The sequence below is a fragment of the Temnothorax americanus genome, unplaced genomic scaffold (assembly GCF_048541705.1).
Source record: "Temnothorax americanus isolate GAGA-0224 unplaced genomic scaffold, ASM4854170v1 Scaffold22, whole genome shotgun sequence".
NCBI classification, from domain to species: Eukaryota; Metazoa; Arthropoda; class Insecta; order Hymenoptera; family Formicidae; genus Temnothorax; species Temnothorax americanus.
The window spans coordinates 37,501-63,188 of record NW_027509360.1 but is presented as its reverse complement, the minus strand read 5'-3'; the positions used below and the strand labels follow the sequence as shown (position 1 = coordinate 63,188).

The 25,688-nt window shown below is 39.5% G+C and overlaps 4 protein-coding genes and 1 long non-coding RNA gene across 14 annotated transcripts; 2 read left to right on the top strand and 3 right to left on the bottom strand.

Moving 5' to 3' along the window:
• Positions 1 to 73: 73 nt before the first annotated feature.
• On the bottom strand, positions 74 to 3,156 carry Sgsh (N-sulfoglucosamine sulfohydrolase). Its single transcript, XM_077407044.1, has 10 exons — positions 2,799 to 3,156; positions 2,343 to 2,472; positions 2,137 to 2,273; positions 1,912 to 2,062; positions 1,506 to 1,744; positions 1,270 to 1,389; positions 959 to 1,156; positions 705 to 874; positions 434 to 580; positions 74 to 334 (listed from the first exon to the last, which is right to left on the bottom strand). Exons 1-10 carry the CDS (start codon positions 3,154 to 3,156, stop codon positions 188 to 190), a joined length of 1,797 nt encoding a protein of 598 aa, XP_077263170.1. The 3' UTR covers positions 74 to 187.
• On the top strand, positions 907 to 5,658 carry Pmm2 (phosphomannomutase). Of its 7 annotated transcripts, none has more exons than XM_077407072.1 (5): positions 907 to 1,031; positions 4,052 to 4,146; positions 4,290 to 4,484; positions 4,580 to 4,847; positions 5,106 to 5,658. In XM_077407072.1, exons 2-5 carry the CDS (start codon positions 4,087 to 4,089, stop codon positions 5,369 to 5,371), a joined length of 789 nt encoding a protein of 262 aa, XP_077263198.1. In that variant the 5' UTR covers positions 907 to 1,031; positions 4,052 to 4,086; the 3' UTR covers positions 5,372 to 5,658. The 7 variants fall into 7 exon arrangements, with proteins under 7 accessions (XP_077263198.1, XP_077263199.1, XP_077263197.1 ...); XM_077407073.1 differs by lacking the exon at positions 907 to 1,031 and adding an exon at positions 1,601 to 1,742; XM_077407071.1 differs by lacking the exon at positions 907 to 1,031 and adding an exon at positions 3,220 to 3,324.
• Positions 5,659 to 5,688: 30 nt separating this feature from the next.
• LOC143898036 (methylglutaconyl-CoA hydratase, mitochondrial) lies at positions 5,689 to 8,137 on the bottom strand. The gene is made up of 3 exons (XM_077407070.1): positions 7,791 to 8,137; positions 6,839 to 7,649; positions 5,689 to 6,397 (listed from the first exon to the last, which is right to left on the bottom strand). The coding sequence occupies exons 2-3, from the start codon at positions 7,585 to 7,587 to the stop codon at positions 6,238 to 6,240; spliced, it is 909 nt and encodes a 302-aa protein (XP_077263196.1). The 5' UTR covers positions 7,588 to 7,649; positions 7,791 to 8,137; the 3' UTR covers positions 5,689 to 6,237.
• A 357-nt stretch (positions 8,138 to 8,494) lies between these two features.
• LOC143898038 (uncharacterized) lies at positions 8,495 to 15,907 on the top strand. The gene is made up of 3 exons (XR_013257087.1): positions 8,495 to 8,895; positions 10,687 to 10,918; positions 14,296 to 15,907. It is a non-coding gene; the product is annotated as an uncharacterized LOC143898038 (long non-coding RNA).
• LOC143898026 (uncharacterized) lies at positions 9,867 to 25,657 on the bottom strand. Of its 4 annotated transcripts, none has more exons than XM_077407046.1 (7): positions 25,003 to 25,657; positions 19,438 to 19,736; positions 17,753 to 18,289; positions 12,437 to 12,717; positions 11,884 to 12,081; positions 11,434 to 11,724; positions 9,867 to 10,863 (listed from the first exon to the last, which is right to left on the bottom strand). In XM_077407046.1, exons 2-7 carry the CDS (start codon positions 19,730 to 19,732, stop codon positions 10,717 to 10,719), a joined length of 1,749 nt encoding a protein of 582 aa, XP_077263172.1. In that variant the 5' UTR covers positions 19,733 to 19,736; positions 25,003 to 25,657; the 3' UTR covers positions 9,867 to 10,716. The 4 variants fall into 4 exon arrangements, 3 of the variants coding, with proteins under 3 accessions (XP_077263172.1, XP_077263173.1, XP_077263171.1); XM_077407047.1 differs by lacking the exon at positions 25,003 to 25,657 and adding an exon at positions 21,523 to 22,146 and having other exon boundaries at positions 18,023 to 18,289; XM_077407045.1 differs by lacking the exon at positions 25,003 to 25,657 and adding an exon at positions 21,523 to 22,144.
• Between the last annotated feature and the right edge of the window lie 31 nt (positions 25,658 to 25,688).

Below are 25,688 nucleotides of genomic sequence, written 5' to 3'. Positions count from 1 at the left end.
AGCGGAGTATTAAATACAATATTTGTTTTTATTATTCGTCACTTGGGTATAAATATTAAAAATTCTATAGATATTATTGAGTATTATTTTTTATAGTTTATATTCAATACTTATCATTACTATGTGGAAATTGCACAATGGGAAAGAAAATTATAAAGTTATCGACGATCAATATTAAGAAAGAATCTCAATCGTCGAAATTGTTCAGTGGCATACATTGAGGGTCACTGTTTCGTCCAATATTCTCCAGCACACCATTTGGCGCGCACAGCCATGGATCCTTTGTTGTTTCTAACCAATCGGACAATCGTTTTTCAAGCTCGACAAATATGCTCTAAAATTCAAAATATATATAAAAAATTGAAAAGCATTTATTATATCTATTATCAAAGAGAAAGTGTGATTAGTGTAATTGCAAGTTTATATCTATTACCTTTGCGGACGGTTTTGAAACTATGTTATTTAATTCTTCTGGATCATATTTTAAGTCATACAATTCCCATTCTGGTCTCTGATAATACTTCTTTAATGTCTTATACCATGGTAGAAATTGATGATTCCTCGTTCTATTTAGAAGGTCCTGCGTATAATGCAATGATGAATTATTTATGAATGTCTATACTAACAAATTTATTTTAAAATAATTTCAACTCCAGTAAAAAAAATAATACTGTTTTCTGGATATTCTTTTTTTTTCAGATTACCTGAAAAGTCGGAGATACGTAAAAGTCCTGATCGATAGGAAATGGCATTCCGTAATTAATATTATGTATAAGTTTGTGGCGTTTAGTTCTAATCGCACGCATAGGATAATACATGGTAACTTCATGATGCGTTTGGCTAGCAAAGATTGCCGTATTATTTTCTGTGGGTTCTATAAATGGAATATTATTGATTATTTTACAGTACGATCTTTCTAATAGAAGACAGTGTATTGCATTTATATATATATATATACCGTCAAGAAGCAGTGGTAAAAGTGATTTGCCAGTAAGTTGCGGAGAAGACACTTCATTGGAATCTTCATCCATGTAAGTTGCATTGAACCAATCTAATATTGTCGGTACTATGTCAAGTAAAGACGTCAAACTATATGTCACGTTGTTTTTCCTATGCCCATGGATTGGTGATGACATCATCATGGGTTCAGCTAGACCTTCAGAATTTTTTTTCAGTATCTACTTGCTTGTATTTTTACAACGCTAATATTTTCAAATACTTGCTAGTTTTCATTTTCTCAGTACTTTAAATGTAACTAAATTTACAAACCTGGATCATATAGATTTGTACGACCATTTGGGAAAGGTATACCATTATCAGACGTATAAATCACCAATGTGTTGTTCTTGAATCCTGCATTTTCTAATTCTTCAAGAATAAGGCCAACGCCTAAAAAATTATATTCTTTTTAAATACTGTTATATATAATATATATAAAACTTTTGCTCATAACATATTAGAAACATATATAGTTGAGCATCTCTCAAATAACATTTTAGAGATACCTTTATCTAAACGAGATATTGTTGTATATTGGGCAGCAATATCTCTCCGAGCAGCTTCAGTATTCTGAACATAGTAGGGCACTCTAACTTGGTCCCATTGATAATATACTGGATTCCAATCGGGAATTGTACCCATTCCAACATCACCATTACCAAATTTTTCGCAAAAATTACCGTACTCTGGATGAGTATGCCCACACCGATGTGGATCGTGGAAGGCAACATATAGAAAAAAGGGTCTGCAAAATTTTAATATACTTGAGAAAATGTTTTACAGAATAATATATAATAAGAAAACATAATTTTTTGAAGTGCACGGAAACAAAATAATATGTCATCTATATTGTTTATTATACATATACACACACGTGACAAAAAATCGCGCTATATGTAAAATATTACTTACCGTGTTTTATTTCGTGACAGAAATTCGCGGACCAGTAGCTTTATATAAGTAATATTGCGACCTACTTGAAGAATAGAATTATTTTCTTCCGTATGCGCAAAATCAAATGGATAAACGATACTGGGGCCTACATGTTTTTTGCCGATAATTCCTGCACAAAGAAAATATTTAAACGTTACGATAAGATAATTTATAATGCAATATTATAAATCTGTTATTCATTACCCGTTCGTATATTGTTTCTTTTTAATATTTTTGGCAAGCTTCGAATATTGTCAAAAGAATTGAAATGATGAACTCCATGATGAAGACCGTACATCCCATTTTGATGACTTGGTAATCCAGTTAATATTGCAGAACGGCTATAAATACAAAATTTAAGATTTATATATCTTTATCAATTAGATTAAATTTCAATATAACAAAAATACCTTGGCGAACAGCTACTGACTGATGTATATGCGTTATTGAACAGCAGACTTTCCTTTGCTAATTTATCCAAATTAGGGGTTTGACATATTTTATTCAAGTACGATCGCATTTCAAATCCTGCATCGTCAGCTGTGGATTGATAAATAAATATTTCACACGGTAACAAGTCTGACGCGAATTATATAGATTGTGAATCTAAAATTTATCTAACTGGCCTAACTGCAAAGTTATCAAAATGTACCTAATTTTGGCCAACTAAAGGAGTTTGTAACTCTTGTTCATTATATCATCTCTTACATTTGCAATTCTAATTCCCCCCTAAAGTACCTACTTTCTTATTTAAAAAAAAAAAAAACTAATTTATATAAAGCTACAATGTGTAATTCTTCCAATTATTCGACAAGATATTCGCAAATCACATTTATGTGTGTAAAAAAGTACGTTGTGTAAATTACCCAGCAACAAAAGCACATTTTGTTGAGCTGTATTGGTTTTTCCATTTGATCCATATAATTGCAATAAGACAATGCACAAAAGGCATAATTTATTCAAACGACTGTTCCACGGCATGTCGCAATTGTGTAACACACATATGTATGCGTGAGCGATACACGTCATAACACGTGTGTGTTTAGCGTGCAACGTGCATGATGAAAAGCACATGACGCACACGCAAGTACTGCCAATACGACCGATCGAAAATTTTCTGTTCTTCCGCGAAACAGCAGAGTAGCAGACACACGTGATATAATAAGGGCTTGATTTATCTATCACGTGTCTTGCGGGCGCGGGGAGGCGCACATGTGTCCGCATCGTGTGCGGGCACGCGCACCGGTGCACGAGTCCATCAAACGCGAAGATTACAATCGCGTCCCGTTTCAACTGTCAATGTCAACGGAAAACGTTGCAAAGCGCGACTGATGAAGGGACGTGGTGCGCGGTGCGCGTGAAAAAGGTCTCGGCAGCTCTGCACCGTATCTTGTACATTTTTTATCACTCGATTGGTACATGACGTTTCAGCATCCACCACCTGGCGATACTGACCACGTCACCACTCGACACGTCAAACCGGCCACGGCCACGGCCACGTATATACGTACATATACGCCTCTTTTTTTGTATATGTCATATTTTTTGTTGCATTTCATTTTGAATGTAACCTTTTATCGCCGCTAATCTCGCGAGTCGCGCGAAATGCGAAATGCCCTTGATCGCATCACGTATGTCAAAATTTTCAGCGTTATCTCCGGAAATTCCGAGTTGCTCCGAATGCGTTGGGATAGGTTACAATTACATGTACGCTCTTTTTCCTTCGAAGCTTTCTTTCACATCTTTTTAATTTAACTAAATATGACTGCGAACACGCGCGCTTCGTTACTTCTAATATAAATATACGTAATTGCGATTGAATGAATTAAGCTGAGAATAATGTATAGTCTATTACTCATAAATCATCTTTACTAACAAGTAGAGGGGGAAGATGAGGCAATCGTTAACCTGTCTCGGCACGTGATTTAAAATCTCACTCTTCGATAAACTCCTTCATCTCGAAGCTGATTGTAATAAAAAAAAAAAGCTGGCTTATAATCATCTAATATAATTTTAAAGGCATTCTCGTTTCTATTTTATTTTGTGTGCTATATATTTATATGTATTTTAGTCATTTGTGAATATTTCTGTGCGTATTAAATGACAGTATGTGTTTCAGAGAGCTCGAGTGTTTAAACGATATAAGATTACGTCATGTCGAACAAGATTATTTGCCTGTTTGACGTGGATGGCACACTCACCGAACCACAGCAGGTATTATATTTTGCGTACCAAAATATTCTATCTCCGAACAGCGCTATATTTCTTCTTGGACATTGCAATACCACGTTGTTGCCCGTGCTACGTTATCCTGTATCCTTATCTATTGTTTTAAATATATCTGTTGTCTTTTGTAGCCAATCAGTTCTAAGGTTGAAAAGTTTCTCCTAGAAACTGTAAAAAAAGAGTTTGACATTGCTGTTGTCGGAGGCTCTGATTTAAACAAGATTAAAGACCAGCTGGGTGGTGGAAATCTCTTTGAAAAGTATAAGTATGTCTTTGCGGAAAATGGCCTTATCGCTTTCAAAAATGGCAAAGCTTTACCGTCCCAAGTAAGTAGTGAGTAGTAAGTAGTAGTCGTGTCTAAAGGCAATGACGGATAATGCGTTTTCTTGTTTACCACGTATCTTATTAACATAAATTTTAGTCGATCCAGAATATGTTTGGAGAGGATGCTCTGCAGGATTTTATAAATTTCGTCTTGCGATACATATCTGAGCTCAAGCTGCCATTTAAGCGTGGAACATTTATAGAATTTCGTACGGGCATGATGAACGTTACACCAGTAGGACGGAATTGCAGCAAAAAAGAACGCAAACAATTTCATGAATACGACAATGAACATCATATTCGTGAAAAATTCATACAGGTCCTTAAAAAGGAGTTTCCTGATTTGGGTCTGACTTACAGTATCGGTAAGTAACATGTTTATATATATATATAAGATATGTCTATATACAGATATGTATATAGAAATAATTCTGTTTAGTTAATTTAATTGATCATAGCATAGTTAAAAATGTTAATAAATTTAATAATATTCATGAAATTATTTTAAAATTTATTCATCATTTATATTTTACTATTGCAAATATCTTATATAACTTCCGAGATATACAAATTAATGTATCACGTGTAAATTTTAGCAAGCAAATTTATTTCTTTTTTCTAAGGGGGACAAATCTCTTTCGATGTTTTTCCCATCGGTTGGGATAAAACATATTGCTTGCGTCATATTCAGGGATATGACGAAATACACTTCTTCGGTGACAAAACTGCCGAAGGCGGTAACGATCGCGAGATTTACGAGAGCGATCTGACGGTAGGACACCGCGTCGCGTGTCCCGAGGATACCGTGAACCAATTGAACGTCCTTATGACACTCGTAAAAGAAAATAGAGAGAAGGAGCAGCTTAATGTTCCAATGCAACGTGTCTAAGGCGTAAAAATTATTTTTCTAGGTCGAGATAAATGTGCATTTTTAATTATTATTGTGTACATTATTGTAATAGATTCACACACTTCACTTATTTCTTTTATATTTTTTATTTCTACACCAATTATATTACATTCCTGACGATGAAAGTATAGTATTTAACTTTTATAGTTCCAAATAGTATTTCTGAGCACTCTAAAATTCTAGGCACATCTGTTTTCACGCACATTAGAAATATATTTGTACATATGCTCTTTTGCGGTCGTTTTATTATCATTTGATATACGAAAGTCATAAACGTCGAATAAAAAGGTTATTGGTATTAAGAATATAGTAATTTATTTTTTGTCTGGGACAAATTCCACTCTCGTAAGTCTTACATGTGCATACACGCCCACGCATATATCATTACATTTACGCATACATACGTACATATACATATATATATATTAAAACTACGTTAAACAATAACAATGTTAACAAAAGAAAAACGTTATATAATATTTATTGGAAGACAACACAGTATGACGTAGAACGTTTTTTTTTCTGCTACCGACAAGATATAAAAGGCACCTTGTTGCCTTATTGGCATATGTAAATAGTAAATATGCAAAGTTAACGCGTAACAGCTGTCGTTGCAGCTTGCACGAAACTTTTAATATTAATTTCTTACCATTCTAGGTAAACTTTCGTTTTAAAACGTAAATGCATTTCTGATAAAATATTAGGAATATATATTAAAATTAAAGTGTACGATCACTTAGGAAACGTTAACACGTATATATATATTTATTTTGTATAAAATGTGATATAAAATGTATTCCGTTCGTGATACGTAAATTAAGCGTTTGTCGTGGCACCGTAAATTTTCACGCTCCTTGGTAGACAGGTACGCGCTTCGCCGCGAAAGCCGCGAGTCCTTCGATTCGGTCCTTCGTATCCACGAGCTTACCGTAGCACTGCCTCTCAATCTCCATACCGTCTTCCAGAGATACCTCCGTGCCTTTAGATATAGCCACTTTCGCCAATCTAAACGATAGAAAATTAAAAGATATATCTATAAATAAATATTGTGCTTCGTCAGGAAATGAAAGTTCAGAGTAAAATACAAGCGTCAGAGAAACGATAAGACCAAGTAGATAAACGTGCGTGGTGCGATGTGTATTATATAATACGTGAGTGCGCGTATCAACGATTCTGAGTAAGCATTGTCACGTTTAAATACCTGTTCGGTTGTTACGGATAATAATAATGATAATCTTTCGCAATTTGGCATATTATAAAAAGCTCTGTCCTTCGTTTTCCATTTTTTTTTTATCTCTATCTACTCTATTGTTCTTCTTTTATATTTATATAACTAATATTTTTATTTCTTATATCCTTATCTTTATTTTGCTATATATATATATCTTTTTATAATTTATATTATACATTTATCGTAATAAGTTTTTACACGAATCAATAACTCACCTAACACCAATGGGACCGTTGGGTAAAATTTCTCTCGCGATCGAAAGAGCTATTTGGTAAGCTGCATCGCCGACCTTGTTTTGCGGAACCACCTCGTTCACGAGACCAATTTTCATCGCCTGGTCACCGTCCAGAATCCGCGCGGTGTAAATCAGTTCTTTAGCCTTGGCTGTTCCGATTATCCTCGGGAGTCTCTGCGTTCCGCCGGCGCCTGGTAGTACGGCTAGTTTCGTTTCTACGAGGCCCATCTTGGCCTCGGAAGAGGCGACTCTGATATCGCTGGCTAACGCGAGTTCCAATCCTCCGCCCAACGCCGCACCGTCGATGGCCGATATTACCGGCGTCGGCAGGGTTTCCACGTTGGTCATGAGACCTCTCAGAGAGGACACGAGTCGTAGCACCTCGGAATTATCCAGATTGAATCTCTCTCGCAGGTCTGCCCCGGCGCAAAACACTTTTGGGACCAGACTGCGTATTATCAGCACTCTCAGCTTGTTGTTCTGCCTGATGGTGGCCAATGCTTCGTCCAACTGAGAGACCAAGGTCTTCCCGAGGGAGTTACGAGCGGTAGGCCTGTTCAGTCCTAATACAGCGATACCGTTGTCCTTTCCATCAAGGTAATTAACGATCGCTTCTTTCGCCTCGTCCTTAGGACTCGGCATCGCGCTCGTAGTCAACGTCCTTGCGGCACAGGCGCACGAGTAGCGAAGAGAGCCGGAAATACGGAGGCTTGCCACTAATGAAGCCATTTTGTCGGATTTATTAGTTTATTTGCAATCTATTCTCTTTATTCTCTTTAGAGAATGGGAATCTGGAAAAGGGAAAAGACATTTTTTGTATCCTCGACAAAATATTTGTATCCTATCGTATTGCGCGTATGCGATGTCTTATAGTATATTTAACATATCACTTAAGTGAACATAATATAATCTTGCAAGAAAGGATAACTTACCCGAGAATGTAACCGACCGGTTTCTCGACTCTCGCCTCTCGCCTCTCGCACGGCGCCGCAGCACGTAGACGCGAAAAAATTTACGACGTCGTTATCCTTGATCCTTGATCCTATTTCGGGATTGCGATGCGGCAGCAACAGGAGCGAGGAGATTTCGCGTCGCGTCGCGTCGCGTCGGGACGTGCGAGCTGGTGCGAGCTGCGAACGCTCGCGCGGGACTCCGGACCGCACGCACACGCGTGTACGAACGCGCAAGATTTGTTGCTTGCGAGGCGAGTCGCGGGTTTTGATTTCCGCGGACGGATCGTGCCGATCGTGCGAGAATGCCTCGTTGTACGCCGCGACTCCTTGGACTTTGCGGACCCCGGACCCGGACCCCGGTCCCCGGTCCCCGGCCTCCGGTCAGAGCGGCATTGCAACAGCGGTGGAGCGGTGGTGAGCGATGGGCGATGGTAGGGATGGATCGAGGAAAGTTGGAGAGAGACGTAACGCGGGACGCGGGGACGACGGACGAGCCGTTCGGCCGCCGCGAATCTCTCCACGTCCAAACACAACCGCGTCCCCGCGGCCACGACTGTTTGCTTTTTTCACCGTTGCGTTGCGAATGAAAGCAACGATCAACATTCGCACGTGTCGGTGTCGGTGTCACTGGTGTCTGGTGTCAGATGAATCCATCGCGCGCGTGCCGCGTGCGCGTCGAGCCGGTCGACAGTCGACACGCGTTCCGCGTTCCTAACGAAATGCCTAATTCGAGTGAAAGAGGGTGCCACTTGATTCTCTCTCCGGCGCGGCGGGTCTTTCTTTCCGCTAATTTAAGAATAAGAATAACATCCATATATATAAGTTTGATAGATCAAAATAGCGAAAACTAAAGTTCATTTTTTACTTATTCCTCAATTAAAATAAAAGGAGTCTGCATTTTTTTTTTCTTAAATCATACAAAGGCTCTTGGGAAATCGGAAGAGTGTGTTGCAATGGTCGACAGTTTTATGATATTTTTGTGCGCGCAATGGTGTTTACTCAAGTCGCGCGGTAATTTTTCGCTGACGCTGATACGTACGAAGAATACAATTGACGGAAATATTCTCGGCGACAAACTAATTAGGTAATGGCAATGATACTGAACGAGGCGACGCCGACGTTTGCCCATATAGCGAAACCGTAAATAAATTACACGTGCTATCGGCTGAGATTCGAACCATGGAGCGTATCGCCGTAAGACGTTCCGAGGAAAACATTTGTATGCAAATGTGTGTTTATTTCTGGCAGTGACGACGCTGCCGCGTTAACTCCTCACTGCATCAAAGAATATTATCGGCGTAGAAATTCCTTCTACTTTTACATGGTAGTCGCGTGTATATTATTAAAAAAGAATTAGACTTTGATTACTGATTAACATTCAAATAAATCCGTAGATGTATGTGGCAAAAAATGTCTTACCATCGCGATGTCAACGGGAAATGATACGCGCATTTTTCGTACTGCAATATTTGCAAGAATGTAACAGTGCAGTGCAACCCCTCCATAATATTATAACGAGAACGCGGTGAAAAAATGCGGTTCCCTTATGACGAAAGTTGAGAAATCCTTCGTCTCGATGTTATGTATATCGTTACGTTGCTGATTTTATGTATTGACACGTCGATAAACGCGCGCTTAGTGTAAAGATTATTTAACTTTTAACCGCCACTCTTGTACACAAAGCGTATATCTTATCTGAAACGTATGAATCGCGCGTATATAGGTATACAGTGTTTTTTATTTTATGTAGGTGTATGCAGTATGCACGCACGTGCAATGGCAATTTTACTAACTAAAGCTATCTTTGTATTTTTAAATGCGCATTACTTTAATTTTTTTGCGTAGCGAAAATTAATATTGATATATGTACGTATGACATATATATATCTATGTTAATAGATATTAATATTGATTACGCAAATTAACGCGCAAAATTAATATTAATATATACAATTAAAATAAAATTATATTATTAAGTGCAACGGAATGACGAAGTCCTATTTTATTTGCAAAGCGGGAAACGTAAAGATCGAGGAATGTAAAGCTAAACGCACATTAATCTTGTCACGTATATATTTTATATATTCTAGTATTCTGGCAATAGATTTCTTTACATTTATCTAAACGGAAGATCAACTTAACTCACGCATAATGGCTTGCATCCACATACTTGTGTTTCGATATTTAACCGCATTTCCTAGAATACATATATCAGACTTTCCGAAGACGAATTACAAACTATATGACAAATAAATAAATAAATAATTAATAAATAAAGTACGGCCGAAATATTGGTCCAACGTTAAACCCGTATTATACAGGATGTCCCTCTTTCTCGAAGTCGATTTTTTCTCAGTGAAAATATTCGAGAGAAATTATCATTGATTGTAATTTTTTATCTTGAGCATAAAACGAAGACCACGTGGAATTAATTAGAATATATATTGATCGCGCCGAATATAATTATGTAATTTTTATCTTTATCATATATTTTTTGCTGCAAGTTCGCCAGAAACTTGTTAATTTTTAATTGTTAATTGAGAAACTGTTGGTGCCTTGACATTTCTCTCGAGGAAAAATCGACTCCAAATTGATCGAGCGATTTATCGTCTGAAAGAAAATAACGCAGTTGCAAGTGGGACACCGTGTATATGCGTTTTCGACGTTACTTTCTCTCGCGAGTGCTTTGCTTATCTCGCGAGTGAAAAAAAATCGATTTATTAATATAAATCCAATTACGATTAATCCAGTCCACCGAAGTCGTCGCGCAGCTTTGGCGACTCGATGACCGATATATACCCCGTAAAACGATATGCATCGCGTTGCATTCGATCGTCAATGAGGATTCCTTATCGATTACATTCGGTGGTTTCAGTTGGACCAAGAAGCGGCAGGAGTATGTAGTTTAAGCTGCGGGTGAAACGGGCGGCGGTCGAAGCATTGACCTGGTGGCCGAGGAAAGTTTCCGCGACACCAAATGCGCGATATGCGACGATCTCTTCCACACGAACTCCCGCGTTCTGTCATGGTCGTCCTGGCTTTCCACTCGAACCTGATTTTAAAGAAAAAAGAGATAGAGAGAGAGAGAGAAACATTCGGTTTAATACGTGAGTACAAACGAGTATTAAGCAAACAGAATAATCGCTGTTTCCCGTCGCATTTAACCGTTTCGCGATGTCACGTCGGCCTTCAAATCTCAGGTTGAATTTCGCGTCGAGTTAAAACAAACCATCGGCGTCGCTTTTGAATCAAATTAATCCAAACATTCTTACTTTGTTTAATATTTAACACACTGATATTACACTGATTGGTGTGTAACATCGATATACATAATATTAAATTAATATAATTTAGATCTGTATTTGAATTTGCATTAATAATACAACGCGAGGGATTTATTAATTTATTAATCACAAGTTAGAATATCAATTCTAGTAGTATTGGTAAAAACAGCCAGCAAGATTAAGAAATATTGAAGAAGGTTTTTAAGAATTTAGCGCGTACGGTCAAAATCATCTGCTACGTACAAACGTGTCGCGTCTATCTGCTTATTGACTTGGCATTCCTGTTCCGTGGTATTTACATATCGCTATAACTGTTTTTCCCCTCTATCGACGCGTACCTGTTTAGGTTGCAAAACCCGAATAGAATGCAGCGTCGCCGCACCGCCGTGCAACACACGCAGGCTCAACTTGCCAGACATCTCGGCCGTGGTAGCGGTCGCGCTCCTCAATTCCTTCTTCGCAGCCCTGCCAAACTCCTTCTCGACCTTCAGCACCAGTGGTCCCAGGCTGAACTTGGTCTTGATTGTCGTGTGATCGCTCATCATGTTCACCGATACGTCTCCCGTCCTCTGCAAGGACGCCAATCCGTACAGGGTGGCTCTCGCTTTCGGTCTACTCTTAGACTTGGTCTAAAAATCACGAGAAAACCCACTGAATGCTCATTCTCGTCCACGTCAAGCACGCGTGCCATTTTCAAATATCTATCTACGGATTCAGACGTAAATTTAAATGATAGAAAAGACGTGTAACATTCGCCAATATTTATCAAATATTCAATCTTTAATTACTTTGTTCTCGTTGCCGCTGCTTTGATTTTTCGTCCTGTTCTTCGTTCGTTTGCGGTTCTTATTAGAGTTCTCGTTCTTGTTGGACGTACGTCTGTTGCTAGATCTCACGCTGGTTTCTGTGCGAGATTCCAGTGAAATTGGTTCCTTTTCCGTTACATTCGTTTGCGTTACAGCAGATTTACCGGTCTGCGTGACTTTCTGTAAACATTAATCGTACATATACGCTGAACGCTGAACGTAATTATATAATATTTGCCCAAGATGCGTAAGCTCTCGAAATTTACAAATTTAACAAGTTTACCGATGAATTCTTCAATAAATGTAGAGTCAATCTTTATTTTATAAAAAAAATTCCGAAGTTCTACCATCGGCTTCACATTTTTTACGTCTTTGAACAACGAAGCTTCATCATTTAATTAGACTCCAAAAATTTAATTGGTGTTTTTTCATTTTTAGAAAGCTACACTAATGTCTCGATATTGTCATTAAAATTCGATATCATAAAGTCAATATTCCGCGACGTATAAATTATTTCAGTCACCGGAAATCATACCTCGATGTCATTTTCATTGTCATTCTTTTCAGTAACGACGGAAGCGTCGATCGGCCTCGAGGCGCTCTTTCTGGTGCCATTTTTAGTACCCTTCCTCTTGGTCTTATTCTTGTTCTTGCTCGTTTTGGAGCTTGCATTTGGACTCGTCAGTTTCACGGTCACCGGCTCGTAATTGGCGCGCAGAATGTTGTTAATTTTGCCGAGAATATTGTCGACGAAACGATTGTATTTTGCCACGTAAATTGCTGGCACGTGACCACTCGATTCGGAGTCCATGCCACCTAAACCATTGATAGAAATTGTATCAGTTATTTACAGTTTCTACTTTCCCGGATATTCCTCGCGCGAAAGTCCATGCGGAAACGTTTTCTTCAACATTTGAACGGTATTCGCATTCTGAAATTGTTCTAGTTGCGACACTCTATACCATGAAGTATATTAATTTTTTTATCACGAATAAAATTATGATTCAAAATGATTAATTATTTTAGACTTTGCGAGTCTTTGATTAATTTCTATTGGTGGCGGTGATCAGATGAGTACGCGTCTGATTACATTGAACTGTAAAATTGGGCCTGTGTAAATTCTATATATTGTATAATTACAAATGCTACTATTCCATGTAATTATGTTACAAACTAATTCTGTAACTTGATAAATTTTGTGCTGCCATCACCGCTACCAACCCAAGCATTGCTTGGCAACCTCTATACTCTTCTCCGAAAGCCATCAGTTTATGACCGGTGAATCTGCAAAGTTACCAAAATCACTCGTTATCGACCCAGAGTCCTAGAGATCGCGAGAGTTCTATGAAAAATGTCCGATTCGAGGTAAACAGAGGGGGAGAGAGAGAGCGACTTTGGGAATGCGCCCCGATCGCGTCCTTGAAACCACTTTTCGTGAGGTCATTTCGTCTCGTCCGGGTCATTGACCGCAGGGTGGGACCGTGCCCGGCGTTGCCTTCCGCACCGTCTCTGGGTTTTAATGAAGGGAAACGCGTTCCCCTCCCCGCCAGTTACCTCGAAAGGAAGCCGACGCGGCGCGGCTGTTGCCGATCGAGGAGGAGCCTACTTAAAGCGACGACAATGTTAACGGTATATCGGAATCCTTCGGCGCGGCCAAACTGGTCCCCGATCTAGGCCGTGACCTCCTTCCTCGCTACATAACTCACCTACAGACCCATCTAGCCGCGCGCGCGGGTCCATCCAACTGCTGCCTACCTAAAAACTCTCCCCCGGTCGTTGCACCTCTCGCAGCACGTAAGCGCGACTTTCTTTCGGACGTCACGATGCCGTGCCACGCCGCGATGAAAATCTCATGCCACGGACAATATCAAGGTCGTCTACTTCTGGCACAGTCGAATGCCGAGGTCTCGGTCGAGGTCCGATCGGCGGGATGCGGGATCGCTTCTCAATAACGCGTGCACGATAATAGCCTCTTTGTATTCTCGGAAATCTTTGGCGTACTTTAAATAAAGGAATTCTTTACGCGACACGACTCAACTAAAATAGTTTATATCGAGCGACACTTTAACGGTTTTAAAACGAAAATACAAATACAAAATGTATGGCACACGATCGAAGGTTTATCTTTCTGGACTAAATGCTCGTTAAAACTTTAATCAAAGATTTGACAGAATCAAATAACGAACATTTTATATGAGACCCTGATGATTTTTATTCGAAATTATTCTTTAGAATGAACTTTTTCGTCGAATACGAGAACACTACGTAGACTCTTGAAAAATATGATTACTTAACATCATCTTGTTATATATCTGGTGGATAGAAGTAAACGGTGTTTCTTAATTATGTTTCATAATTATGACTTTGATCTTTATCTGGTTCTTACTCTTTCAGATCTTCAATATCTTCACAACAATTATTTTCAAACGACATTATAATATTTCATCCGTTCCAAAAAGAAATTACTCGATACGTCATTAATTTTGTGTAAGACATAAACCGGTTTTTTTCTTCAATCATCTCACCTTCGAGGAACGAAACAGGTCAGTCACACACACACACACGCACACACATACACGGAAATATTAAGAGCAATCGTATACTAAATCACGGTTTAGGCGTGCCACGTGACAGATATCGAAGGACATCGGCTTCATAACTTGAGCTGTGGGTCAGGGTCGCAGTTGGAGGAGGCTCTTCCGGTACGTCGCTTGCGCGTTCTCCAGGTCGGTGACCTCGTTTCTTTTTTCACCGGTTGCTCCCGGTGAAAGCCGAGAAAAAATTTCAACGCGGTCACACCTTTGTTGGATTTAATCCGACACTCATGTAGAAAGTTAATTGGATGTAGCGCGTGACGGTTAATTAAGAATCTCCGTTCATAAACTGATGGCGGCGAACGTTCGGCGGTTTTGTTCCTGCTACTTCCTTGTTTTAAGTTTTACCCGTGAATCGAAAACCGAATACACGGAAATAGATATATGTGATATGTAAACGCACGCGTGGTGTCGGTTGTAACAAAAACCAGCGAAAGATTAAAAATTCAAAATAGGGCTACTAAAAGTATGGCTAATATGTATAGAACAAATCACACGAAAGCGAATTATTTGAGATTGATTCTACGAAAATATCAAACTACGAATGAAAAGAAAAGAAAATCTATGATAGCGCTCTAATAAAAAAACAGAGAGGTGTGCGAAACTGCAGAGTATGCTGCCGGACCCCATATTTCTTTTTTGGTTATCAGCTACTTTTCTTATAAACTACCAATTTAGTTACTAACTACTAATTTTACTGTCTGCTTGGAGGTGCAAAGGTACGGGAGATTAAGAAACATGGATGTGGAACAAACGTAGGAATGTCGTGCTACTGTCCAGGTACACGTTGTTGCAGTCGATTTGTCCAAAACCGTCCACCAAACGCGCGATCACCTACTGGCAGGTAGAAAATACAGCTGAAGCGACAGCAAGCACAGGTGGCTACGATCTCGTGAGAACCGAGTGATAAAAAAAAGCAAGTAGGGTCGAATTGATACAAGATGTCAGGAAAAGAGAAATGTGCCGCTGTCCATTGAATGCGTTCAAATAGCCAGGCGGGTTACCGCACGTCACGTCACAAGGATTTCCTCAGCCGGAGATCGAGATCGATAATTTCATCGAGAAAATATAAATTCCAATGTCACGGACACGCGAAAGCAACTCCACGTTCATCAGCAACGGTCGCGGTCGTTCGGTTTTTCTCGCGTCTGCGTCTGCGGCATCGAAAGCGTCGATCCGAACCGAAATTATCCCAATCTCCAGCTCCGAGCGAAAGAGAATCGCGATTTGAGATTTCTCGAAGGAAGGAAAACAGAGATAATTCATCCTCCTGGATCGCGTGTAACGCGAGTGCATCTGGACACAAACACGTACGACTGATTCAATGCGACTGGACAATGGTGAATGAAATAAATAGGCGGTACACATTACTTTGTAAAAATAATAAATTATTTGTATTTTGCAATCCAGAACGGACAATGTCTCTGTATACAAGTCTTGGTCTAGAGTAGAGAAACGTCGTAAAAAAGACATATCTCTCGATTCGCGCGGAGCAATCGACACCGTCATCGACCGTGTTTAATCTGGCAGGTGGTAGACAACTTAAAACAAAAAACGCGATATAAAATATAAATCTATGCGAGGTAAAATAATTTTTAAGATTAGATATGTATTTACACTAAAAATCGTGATGGGAGGTTTGAGTCATCTGCCAGATTAAGCATCTTATTGCTAATTCGACAGAACAGAAACGGGACGAGATTAATTTCTCATTCTGTTTTCTAACGTAGGCGATTTCGATGTCTCTTGATCCTGTAGACGAGACTAAATGATATCTCTAGATCTCGGTCTCTCTTTCTCTCTCTCATGTGTGTGTGCACGCGCATTCCCCTTCCGTTCTCTTTCTTTCTATCTTTCTCTCTTTCTCTCTTTCTCTTTTTTTATTCCTCATTCAACTGACAGTAAGATGGATCACGAATGTTGGAAAGAGGAGGAAAATACGTGACGCGTGAGGTCGCCAAGCCAAAGCATTTCAATGCTACTTCATGCAACACAAGGATCCAAAAAAATACTAAAAGTTTCGGAAAAATCTAAAAGCCTAAAAAATTAGCACGCGTCTTAAATAACAAATTAACTAAAAAATGTTTAAAAGATCAGAGAGAAACCGAAGAACTATACAAAGAGACCGGACGTGTCAGTCTATGGTGCGGTGCGACTTGCGACGTGACTTTAAATAGAGATATATATATATTGCCGTTAATAAATATAATAAATAACTAACGCTGAAGGTAATTTAAAGTTAAATGATTGTTTAGTGGATGAAACTAAAGTAGCAGAAAATTTTATTCTGCTCGCGCGGAACTTTATTAGCGCGGACTTTCTGTCGTTGAATAACTTATCGAAAAGATTCCTCAATACAATCGCCCGATCGAGAAACTGTCGCGTGGACATAAAAAAAAATTCTCCTTCTCCTCGTTCTTCTTCTTCTTGTCATCACACTAAGAATATTATAAGTATTTATGTTAAAAGAAGGAATTATATAACGAAAAAAATTATATACATAAATTATACAAATGATAATTTTTTCAATGTTTAATTTGAATCGACTTAGAAAATTAAAAATAATATCGACAAAATTGATATTTATACGTACATTACTCATTGCTATATGCAAAATATAAAGAGATAATAAAAACATAATTTAAATTTTAAGAAACGATATAAGAACGGCAAGATCGATCAATACAGCATAATACTCTCTTGCGCTTTTTTTAGATTATGAGATTCGTTTCATTCACAATTTTTTCTCACAAAGGCGCGGTTTTTATATTCAAGTGGTATAAAACTACCCTTTAAAACGTGCCCTTTAAGGAGATGTGAAAACGAAGCGAAATAAAAATAATTTTGCTCCACGAGCGAGCATCACGATCGGGCGTAGTCGCTCTAATAATCGATCTCGTGAGGCCGACGCGAGAACGCTCGATGGAATCGATCGGCAGACAGCCATCGATGTGCGATGACTGCCACGAAACTTCCAAGAAATTTTTGTGCCAAGAGTCAAACAACTCGGCGGCAAAGAGAGCGCGCGAGGTCAAAGGATCACGTTGCATCCGATCATTTGTCATCCGACTTTCTCGGCAACTCGGTCTAAACCCTCTTCGACACGGAAGCGGAAGAAGAAGAAGAAGAAGAAGAAGAAGAAGAAGCAGAAGAAGAGGAGGATGAAGAAGAGGAAGAGACCAGCCGTGCGATCGATTTGCGCGACTTGCGAGTGTGCTTGACGTTATGTTTCTTAGCCTTCTTGCCCTTGAACTCACGTGCGTGCCTAGCGTCGGCGATGTCGGCGATGTCTTCCACTGGGTCGTCGTCGTCATCGTCGTCATCGTCGTCGTCGTCGTCGTCGTCGTCGTCGTCGTCGTCGTCGTCGTCATCGTCATCGCCCGTGATGTCCAAGTCTACATCGTCATCGTCATCATCGTCATCGTCGTCGTCCTCGTCGCTGGACGGAGCAGCCGCCGCGACGCCGCCGGACGAAGCCGGTGCCCCGACGGCCTGGACTGATACCGGATTCGAGACGGACTCGGCACCTTCGAGCGTTGACTCGTGCACATTGGATGCAGCTTGACCCTCGGCGTCACCCGCCTCCTCATCCTCGTAGCTAGCGGCATCGTCCTCAGACGTCTCGCTCGACGCGGCATCTTCCGCAGCTTCCTCGGCGGCCGCTTGATTCAGATCAGCCGCCACGGCGAGCGGCACCTGCGGCGAATTGACGGGGGTGGATGGAACTGTCGCGGCAGGTGCACCGGCTGCCGGTGCAGCGGCTTCATCCTCATCATCGTCGTCGTCATCCTCTCCTACAAGTTTACAATGGCACATTGCAGATATGAGAGAGAGAGAGAGAGAGAGAGAGAGAGAGAGAGAGAGATCGGTGGATAATATTATATATTTTATATATTTTAGCGGGGTGTGTATGTGTGTTTTATCATTAATGGATCGGGGGCGAAATGAATAATGAATTGTGTAACTAAAGTGGAACTTCACTTGAAAATTAATTAGAAAATTGCAATTAGTGGAATCGATTAATATTTCTTGAATTATTAAAAAATATGACGTAAATACAGAGAGAAAATTTACTGCCACGTCATATTCAAAAAGAAATAAAAAACGTTGCAAAACTTTACTTACAAAGTATACGCATGTTACAAATTTATTATTTTTCACAAGTTCGCGCATTCGTGATTTTAACGCAATCTGCATAAGAGACGGCCGGGGATCGAGAGAACTCGGATTATCTTTCGGTATTCAGGTCAATGCGAAGAAGTAGCGCGTAGAAATTTTTTTCCGAACCGAGATCGCTGTCGATTTATGTTAATTTGGACGAGTCAAAGTACCCTGTACCGTTATAACGCGCGAGCATATGTGAGTGAGAAAGAGAGATTCTCACAGGCAATACGAAGCTTCGCGTTTACATAACGGTGTGTGTCAGTTTGCAAGAATTTCTATTGTCTAAGATTCGCCGGAAAAGAAACTGATGCGACGCTACGTACGCGCGAATCGAAGAAAAAAGAAAAAGCATCGATTCGTTGTTGAGCTCTCAAGTAGAAACAAGTTATAGTTTACGCGTGATTCGTCATCCGATAGAAGAGAAACACATTAAACTGTTTATAAATTGGCAAGTAGATGCATTTAGGAGAAATTTAGCAAATGTTTATTCGTATTAAGTTTCTGCTATCTTCCCGTGTTTTATACTAATATATGTAAGAGTCTTGACAGTTTATTAGGCAAAACTGCTGTTTGAATATCAAGTTTATACGTAACGGTACACTTGTTAAGATACATATATTAATTAAATGAGAAATACTGCCGAATTAAGATTATTTATATTTATACGAATCTTTAATTTTTCACTTGAAATTTACTTCCGTGTTCTCTTATCTTTTATTTAAGTCAAAATCTTCTCGAGCACATTCTTTGTTTCTGAACAATGCAGTCGATTTCTCACCTCCAAGTATGTCTTCAATGAAACGCTCCAAGTAATCACCGTCATCATCGTCGTCGTCGTCGTCATCGTCATCGTCATCGTCGTCATCATCGTCGCCGGTGATATCTAAATCGATGTCGTCGTCGTCGTCGTCGTCGTCGTCGTCGTCAGCAGGAGCTGGTGCCGCGGGCGATTGCCTGCCGGTCGCAACAGCATTCTGAGTCGACACCTTGCTGTCATCGATCTTGGGCACCGGCGAGGCGAGTGCACCTATCGCCAGACAGCACAGCAACGTCAGCACTGCCGCTAGTCTCATGGCTCTGTGCAAAAGGAATTAGACGTACAAGGATGTAGAATTGCTTGTCATTTTTAGAACAGGTGTGTTACGCATACAACCCTCCACGCGAGTAAAGTTTAAAAACTGGATGCTCATTGTTTATAATCATATTCTCATTTAGCTCTTAAACAACGATTAGCGATCTCTTCTTAGAAACGGTGACTGCTAATAATCCTTTTATTAAATAAATGCGAGAAGTGCAGTCGATTTGGGACATTTGACTGCCTAGGTATTACCCGGGGTCACCGATAAAATAACAGAAAGATAATGGTTCGCTCATGTTACCCGTTACGAACGACACGTGCGACTTGTTAGAACGTTATTCTATAATAGGCACGATGAGTGCGAGATACGGTAACCCGGACTATATACAAGTTAACCGTAAGGAGTCGCGCCTTTTTCCGCCTGCAGAAGAGACACTTTTCGTGCCGTGACCAGCGATCAATCGCGCGGTCGCGAGGTAGGCAGTTCCCATAGCGTCTCGTAGCATTCCCGAGCGTATGCTTTCAACTTTCGGAGCACGAGTACGCGAAACGTCGCGCGATGAGATTTACGAGCCGCATTGCAATAAACCGGATGTCTCGATTTGAAGGGAATAGGCGTTGCGGATAGAATAACAACGGTAGTCACTAGTCGACGACGTCTTCGTGCATCTTCTAGTCATTTCACAATCGAATCTGTACAGAAAGCAAGGGAGAGATTGAAATAAGGATAAATGTATAAAGTTAATACTACTGTGAGATGCCGAGTCGACAAAGGATACAATGTTACGTACAACGCAGAAATAAATCGCTTTTCAATCTATATAACTAATCTGTCTTACAACAATTTGATATTTGAAGAGGATGATTGATATTATCTTGTCGCGATTCTCTCGTGAGAGAATTTTGATTTCCAATTCACTTTCCTTTCGAGATCCCAATATTCTTTCTGCTGACGGAAACAATTGCAATTATTCCTTTTTCTTTGCGGAGATTGAAAGATGTTGATATCGATGAAAATACAAATAGAAAATTTTAAAACCTTTGTTACGTAAAGGGTGACCGTATCAAAAGTTAAGTAAATTTTTCGTTTTTTTTAATATAACTATTGATAATAATAAACAGATGAATAAGAAATTAATAAAAAAATTAATCACAAATACACGATTAATTTCGATTCAAAACTCTCGAAATTTTCTTCTATTAACTTTTCTCTCGAAAAGCATATATATAAATAATTTTTCCATTGTTTTCGATAGTAAAAAGAGTAATCGAATAATTTATCAGTTACCTTTCGATAAAAGGATAAAAACGTGGAACTACTCAAGTTGCCTCACATTATTAGCTTTAGAGACTCCATGCATCTGACAGCAATGGCGCGGCGCGGCGCGGCGCGGCGCGGCGCGGCGCGGCGCGACGGCGCTGGTACCCGGAAGTAACCCTGCGACGGAATCAAGAAGAGACTGAACCAGACCAGGAACCAAGTTCACAACGAATCCTCCAGACGCGAGTACGCCACACGAAAAATACCGGTTACCTCACTGTATTAGCGTCGCACACAGTATCACTCAACCCTCAAAGAAATCTTCCCTTCGATTAATTCGATCGGACAGCGAAGGAACAGGATTGACACGAGAAAGGGGATGGGCACCAACGCGGAGTCGGTCAAGGTCGTCGGTAGGTCCGGCTACCGGAAATCTCGTTCTCCGTTCCGATACGGTTCGACGAGGTGGCGGGCACTTTGTTCTCCACTTTGCTAGGTATCCTGGATATCCCTTGGGGACTCACCTCTCTCGGTCTTTCTTCCTCTCTCTTTCTCTCTACTCTCCTTTTCTACGTCTTCTCGAGGTAGACGATCGACGATCGACGATGACACGCGTATACGTCCCGGTTCTTCCACCGATCGATCCACCGAGCGGCCCGGTGAGAGTGTTAAAACAGACGAGGCGGTCGCGATGCGACCCTTTTATACCGACCCGCACCTCCACCTCCTTTCATACTCCTTCGTCGTCCTCCTTCTCGTCATCGTCGTGCTCTTCCTGCGTTTATTCACACCATACCTATCTATACCTGCCTACCTATCTTCTCTTCTCCACGTGGCTCGATCGAGCGTTTTCTCCCTTTCTGAGACGTGCATCGTGCACGAGCGTATTATACGCACGAGCATTTTACACCCGTCAAGATTACAGAGTCTCAGAGAGCTTCCGCGTCCACTCGCAGAGGAAATATAGCAAGTACTTGTTTAAATTTTCTCTCTGGTGTTAGTGTGTGTTTTTCTCACCAATTCCCACTTTCCGTAATACTCATTCTTATATCTGATATCTCTGATATCCTATTTTTTACATGACCATATTTATCTCTCTCATCATATATAAATCGTGCTTTATTTTATATATATTTTTAAATATATTCTATATATATTTACATTTTTAATTATTCTTGACTAAAAAATTCAGTTACATCTTCAGTATTATACAGTAAAATCTTCAATTTGCGCGCATTAACTATATATTATTTCAACGACGAAAAAAAGAGACGTGCGTAAAAAGATTGTAATATTTTACGATTCTTCGGATTTTTCAGAATTTTGCGATCTTTAGATTTATTTAAACTGCTAAATTTTTTTTGATTTTCAAGATTACCTGACTGGACATTACTCAAAGGTGAAATTTTGCGATAACTAATTGCATCATGAAAATATATTGCGAGAAAGAGCATTAAATGCCCTCTCGTAAAACAGATCTGCAATAAATCAAGCGCGCATTAAAAGATCATTGTCACTCTCGCTCCTTCTGGCGAAACTTAACGTTTTAATACTTCGTTTGATGACGCTGCTTATTTGAGATGTGCTACTTTCGTGATAAATAATGCATTACCCGGGCCGACATTGCCGGGATGTTTCGATCTTGAGATGGCTAATTAGCAGCGGTTGCTTCGCATATGGATGCGATTGGTGCTGCTTAATGCGAACGATCGCAGATATAAAATGATCGCACTGATTAATTGAACAATCGTATTTTGTGTGTCGGACATGATTATTGAGAAGGACTTTCTCACTATACGTTCAATGTCGAGTTAACAATCTGGCAATACAAGGCGATTATTATGGTCACGACTAGTCACGAAAATAAGAGACGATTAACTTAAAGCTTAAAGAATTAATTTTGCTAAAGGCGTTAAAATTTAGCTTCTTCAAAATAACAATGATATATTTATAATAAATATTAGTTACATAATTATAATAATACTAAGCTACGACAGTTTTTATATTCGGTTTATTCAGATTTATTTATTTATCTCGTTTAATTACCTCTCTACGTTTCATACAATTTATTCATGTATAGTTTTTGTTGATATGTTTCAGATAAAAATGACATTTTGCAATTATATAATAAGACAAACTTGACATAAACTGATGAATCCGTTCGGCGATATAGAAGAGAGCGAGAGTGTGTGGGCTCGCTTTTCTCTTCCCTGATCCGTTTTGCAGTGTTGAAGCCTTAAATGAGCATAATTATATGACCTAAATAATTCCAATACTAATCGTAGAAAATAAAAAAGAAATATATATATATATATATTATACGGAAAGAAATTATTTTCTATCTGAAATATAATAAATTACATTCAGCTAATTCCGTGAACATTATATTAGTAACATTTAATTATTATACAACTAAAAGAAATTTTTTTAATTAAATTACATTACGCAAAATAGTATAGAATGAAAAATATGATCTAAATCTTAAAAAGGTTGCGTGAATCAAGTCCGACCTAAAATGTCTCGTTATATCTACATTTTTTCCATTGTTCTGTATTTACTGCAAAAAACTTCTCTTTTAATACTTTCATCAATATTTTTTACAAATCTGGCGATTAAATCTTAAATATGGAAATAACGCTCAATCGATCTCAGTGTTGCGTTTTTTGTTAATCGAACAATCATCATCTTCAATCGTGTTATCAAGACTCGATCCTGACTAGTGTTAAGAACTAAAAACGAGAACTACAGAAATGAAACGTTCGCCTCGAGCTCGAGAACGAGGAGCGAAAGCAACGCGCTCGATCGTCTAACTGTAAATACCGAGCAACTTCTTCCTGCGGATAGCATATAGTAGTAGCTATAGCTGATGGATCGATCATATATCGCCAGCATCCGCTCTGTCTAATGCCCGAAGCGACGACGCTGGATTTTTATGCGACATATTCCCGTTTGTGGAACGCCGGACGATTTCACGCTTCGAGACTACTCCCGATGATCTTTGTAGATCCGATACACGTAGATCGCGTTATTTCTTGTTCTCGGACTGTTTTATTGGGTTTTATATGTATGTATATATATATATATATGTTTCGTCCACCGATTGGAAAAATTCCGATAATTCAGAGACGAACATTCGCCAGAAGAAATAGAAGCTGAGTTTTGATTAGAATATACAGGAAAATCTCCTTCATTCTCCTTCATTCGGTTCTTCGTTCGATAGCCTTAATACCAAACGATATCTCATTTCTATTATCGTTGTGATAATAAATGATGAGAATCTATAAAAGTCACGAGTCATATTGATAGAACACGATTGCACTCGACATGCACTCACATGGATCTACGAGATGAACAATAACGATGTCCCATTAACTCACAATCAGATTAATCGTGATAGTATCGCACATCGCACATCGATTGCAATTGTATCAAGATCAATTTCAGGATTCTGTCATTGTAAATAATACTGCAATTGTCTTAATTGTTCGTACATCTCTAAATTATCCACTTCTAACACTTGAGCGATTTCAAATAAATAATCGCGATACATGTATGGAGTATAGTATTTAATACATTTTCATTATTACGTTTATTAACTATTATATGTATGAAAAAAAAATATGATAACAATTTTCTCGTCACGTACATTTTTATCGTTGCATTTAAATATCTCATCTCACTTTGATGACATTTATACAATCGAAATTGAAAATAAATCCAAGGCTGGATATTTTTTGTTATTCGACAATATAAGTTACGAGTAAAATTTTGACGATAAAACTCGAACTGAGAACAAATTCAATGGAAGACTTGTATTGTTCTGGACCGATAGCGAAAGGAAAGAATAAGATTCTCCGATCAATAATAATTGATTAAAAATGTATATCGGCGATCATTCGAAATTGAAAAGGTTGTTGAAAGAAATCTAGTTCTTTATTTATTATTTATATGTATAATGTCAAATTTTTGCCAAGGCGAAAGCGCATCTGCCGCATCATAATCACCTGGCACGGAATCCGCCGTCGAGAGATATTTCCCAGATAATAGTGGGCGCGTGAACACACAGCGGCGTTAAGATCCGGTGCGATCATCGAGCTCTCGGGCTCGCCGACTCTCCATTCTGGCTGGAATATGGGATTTGGTGTCACAACGAGGCAGGGAAGTAGTCCGCGGCTACGTGAATTAGTAATCAGGATGTGTGTCTCGCGCGCGAGTGGCGAACGCATTTTCGTATACGCACGCCCGCGAGGAGGGGGCGGAGAACGGGGGAGTGTAACAAGTGAAAGAGCGTGAGAAGAGAGAGAGAGAGAGAGAGAAAATATTAAACAAAGAACGGAGAGATGGTACGAATGTACGACGTACTTACGATTCGTATATGTACGCGCATTCTTCACGCAGTGTCATCGTGCCGCGGGAACGCCATTCATTATTCATCGATTCGCGCGCAAGAATTGCAAACGGGGAGAATCGCGCGCTCGAATCGCTGTCCCCGAATTCCCCGATCGGAAAAATCGAATTGACACACCAATCGATTTCCACATCTAGCCCGGTTACGTAACGTATACTTAATGTCGATTATCGTACAATGTATCACACGCTAATCGCCATATACATAAAGTTACGATACGATAGATATATCCTCAGAGATTTGACCTTCTTACAACGAACCGTTTCTTTTTCCATTTTTTTC

What these genes read in the sequence shown, in the direction of transcription:
- Sgsh (XM_077407044.1), bottom strand. Translation starts at nt 3,156, where the DNA reads ATGCGGACACATGTGCGCCTCCCCGCGCCCGCAAGACACGTGATAGAT. An exon ending in CTGTCACGAAATAAAACACG is followed by an intron (nt 1,745 to 1,911) that starts GTAAGTAATATT and finishes AAAATTTTGCAG; the next exon opens with ACCCTTTTTTCTATATGTTG. An exon ending in TTTACCACTGCTTCTTGACG is followed by an intron (nt 875 to 958) that starts GTATATATATAT and finishes TTCCATTTATAG; the next exon opens with AACCCACAGAAAATAATACG.
- Pmm2 (XM_077407072.1), top strand. Translation starts at nt 4,087, where the DNA reads ATGTCGAACAAGATTATTTGCCTGTTTGACGTGGATGGCACACTCACC. An exon ending in CACTCACCGAACCACAGCAG is followed by an intron (nt 4,147 to 4,289) that starts GTATTATATTTT and finishes TGTCTTTTGTAG; the next exon opens with CCAATCAGTTCTAAGGTTGA. An exon ending in GGGTCTGACTTACAGTATCG is followed by an intron (nt 4,848 to 5,105) that starts GTAAGTAACATG and finishes CTTTTTTCTAAG; the next exon opens with GGGGACAAATCTCTTTCGAT.
- LOC143898036 (XM_077407070.1), bottom strand. Translation starts at nt 7,587, where the DNA reads ATGGCTTCATTAGTGGCAAGCCTCCGTATTTCCGGCTCTCTTCGCTAC. An exon ending in AACGGTCCCATTGGTGTTAG is followed by an intron (nt 6,398 to 6,838) that starts GTGAGTTATTGA and finishes TCTATCGTTTAG; the next exon opens with ATTGGCGAAAGTGGCTATAT.
- LOC143898026 (XM_077407046.1), bottom strand. Translation starts at nt 19,732, where the DNA reads ATGAGACTAGCGGCAGTGCTGACGTTGCTGTGCTGTCTGGCGATAGGT. An exon ending in CATTGAAGACATACTTGGAG is followed by an intron (nt 18,290 to 19,437) that starts GTGAGAAATCGA and finishes GTAAACTTGTAG; the next exon opens with GAGAGGATGACGACGACGAT. An exon ending in CGCCGACGCTAGGCACGCAC is followed by an intron (nt 12,718 to 17,752) that starts GTGAGTTCAAGG and finishes TCAATGGTTTAG; the next exon opens with GTGGCATGGACTCCGAATCG.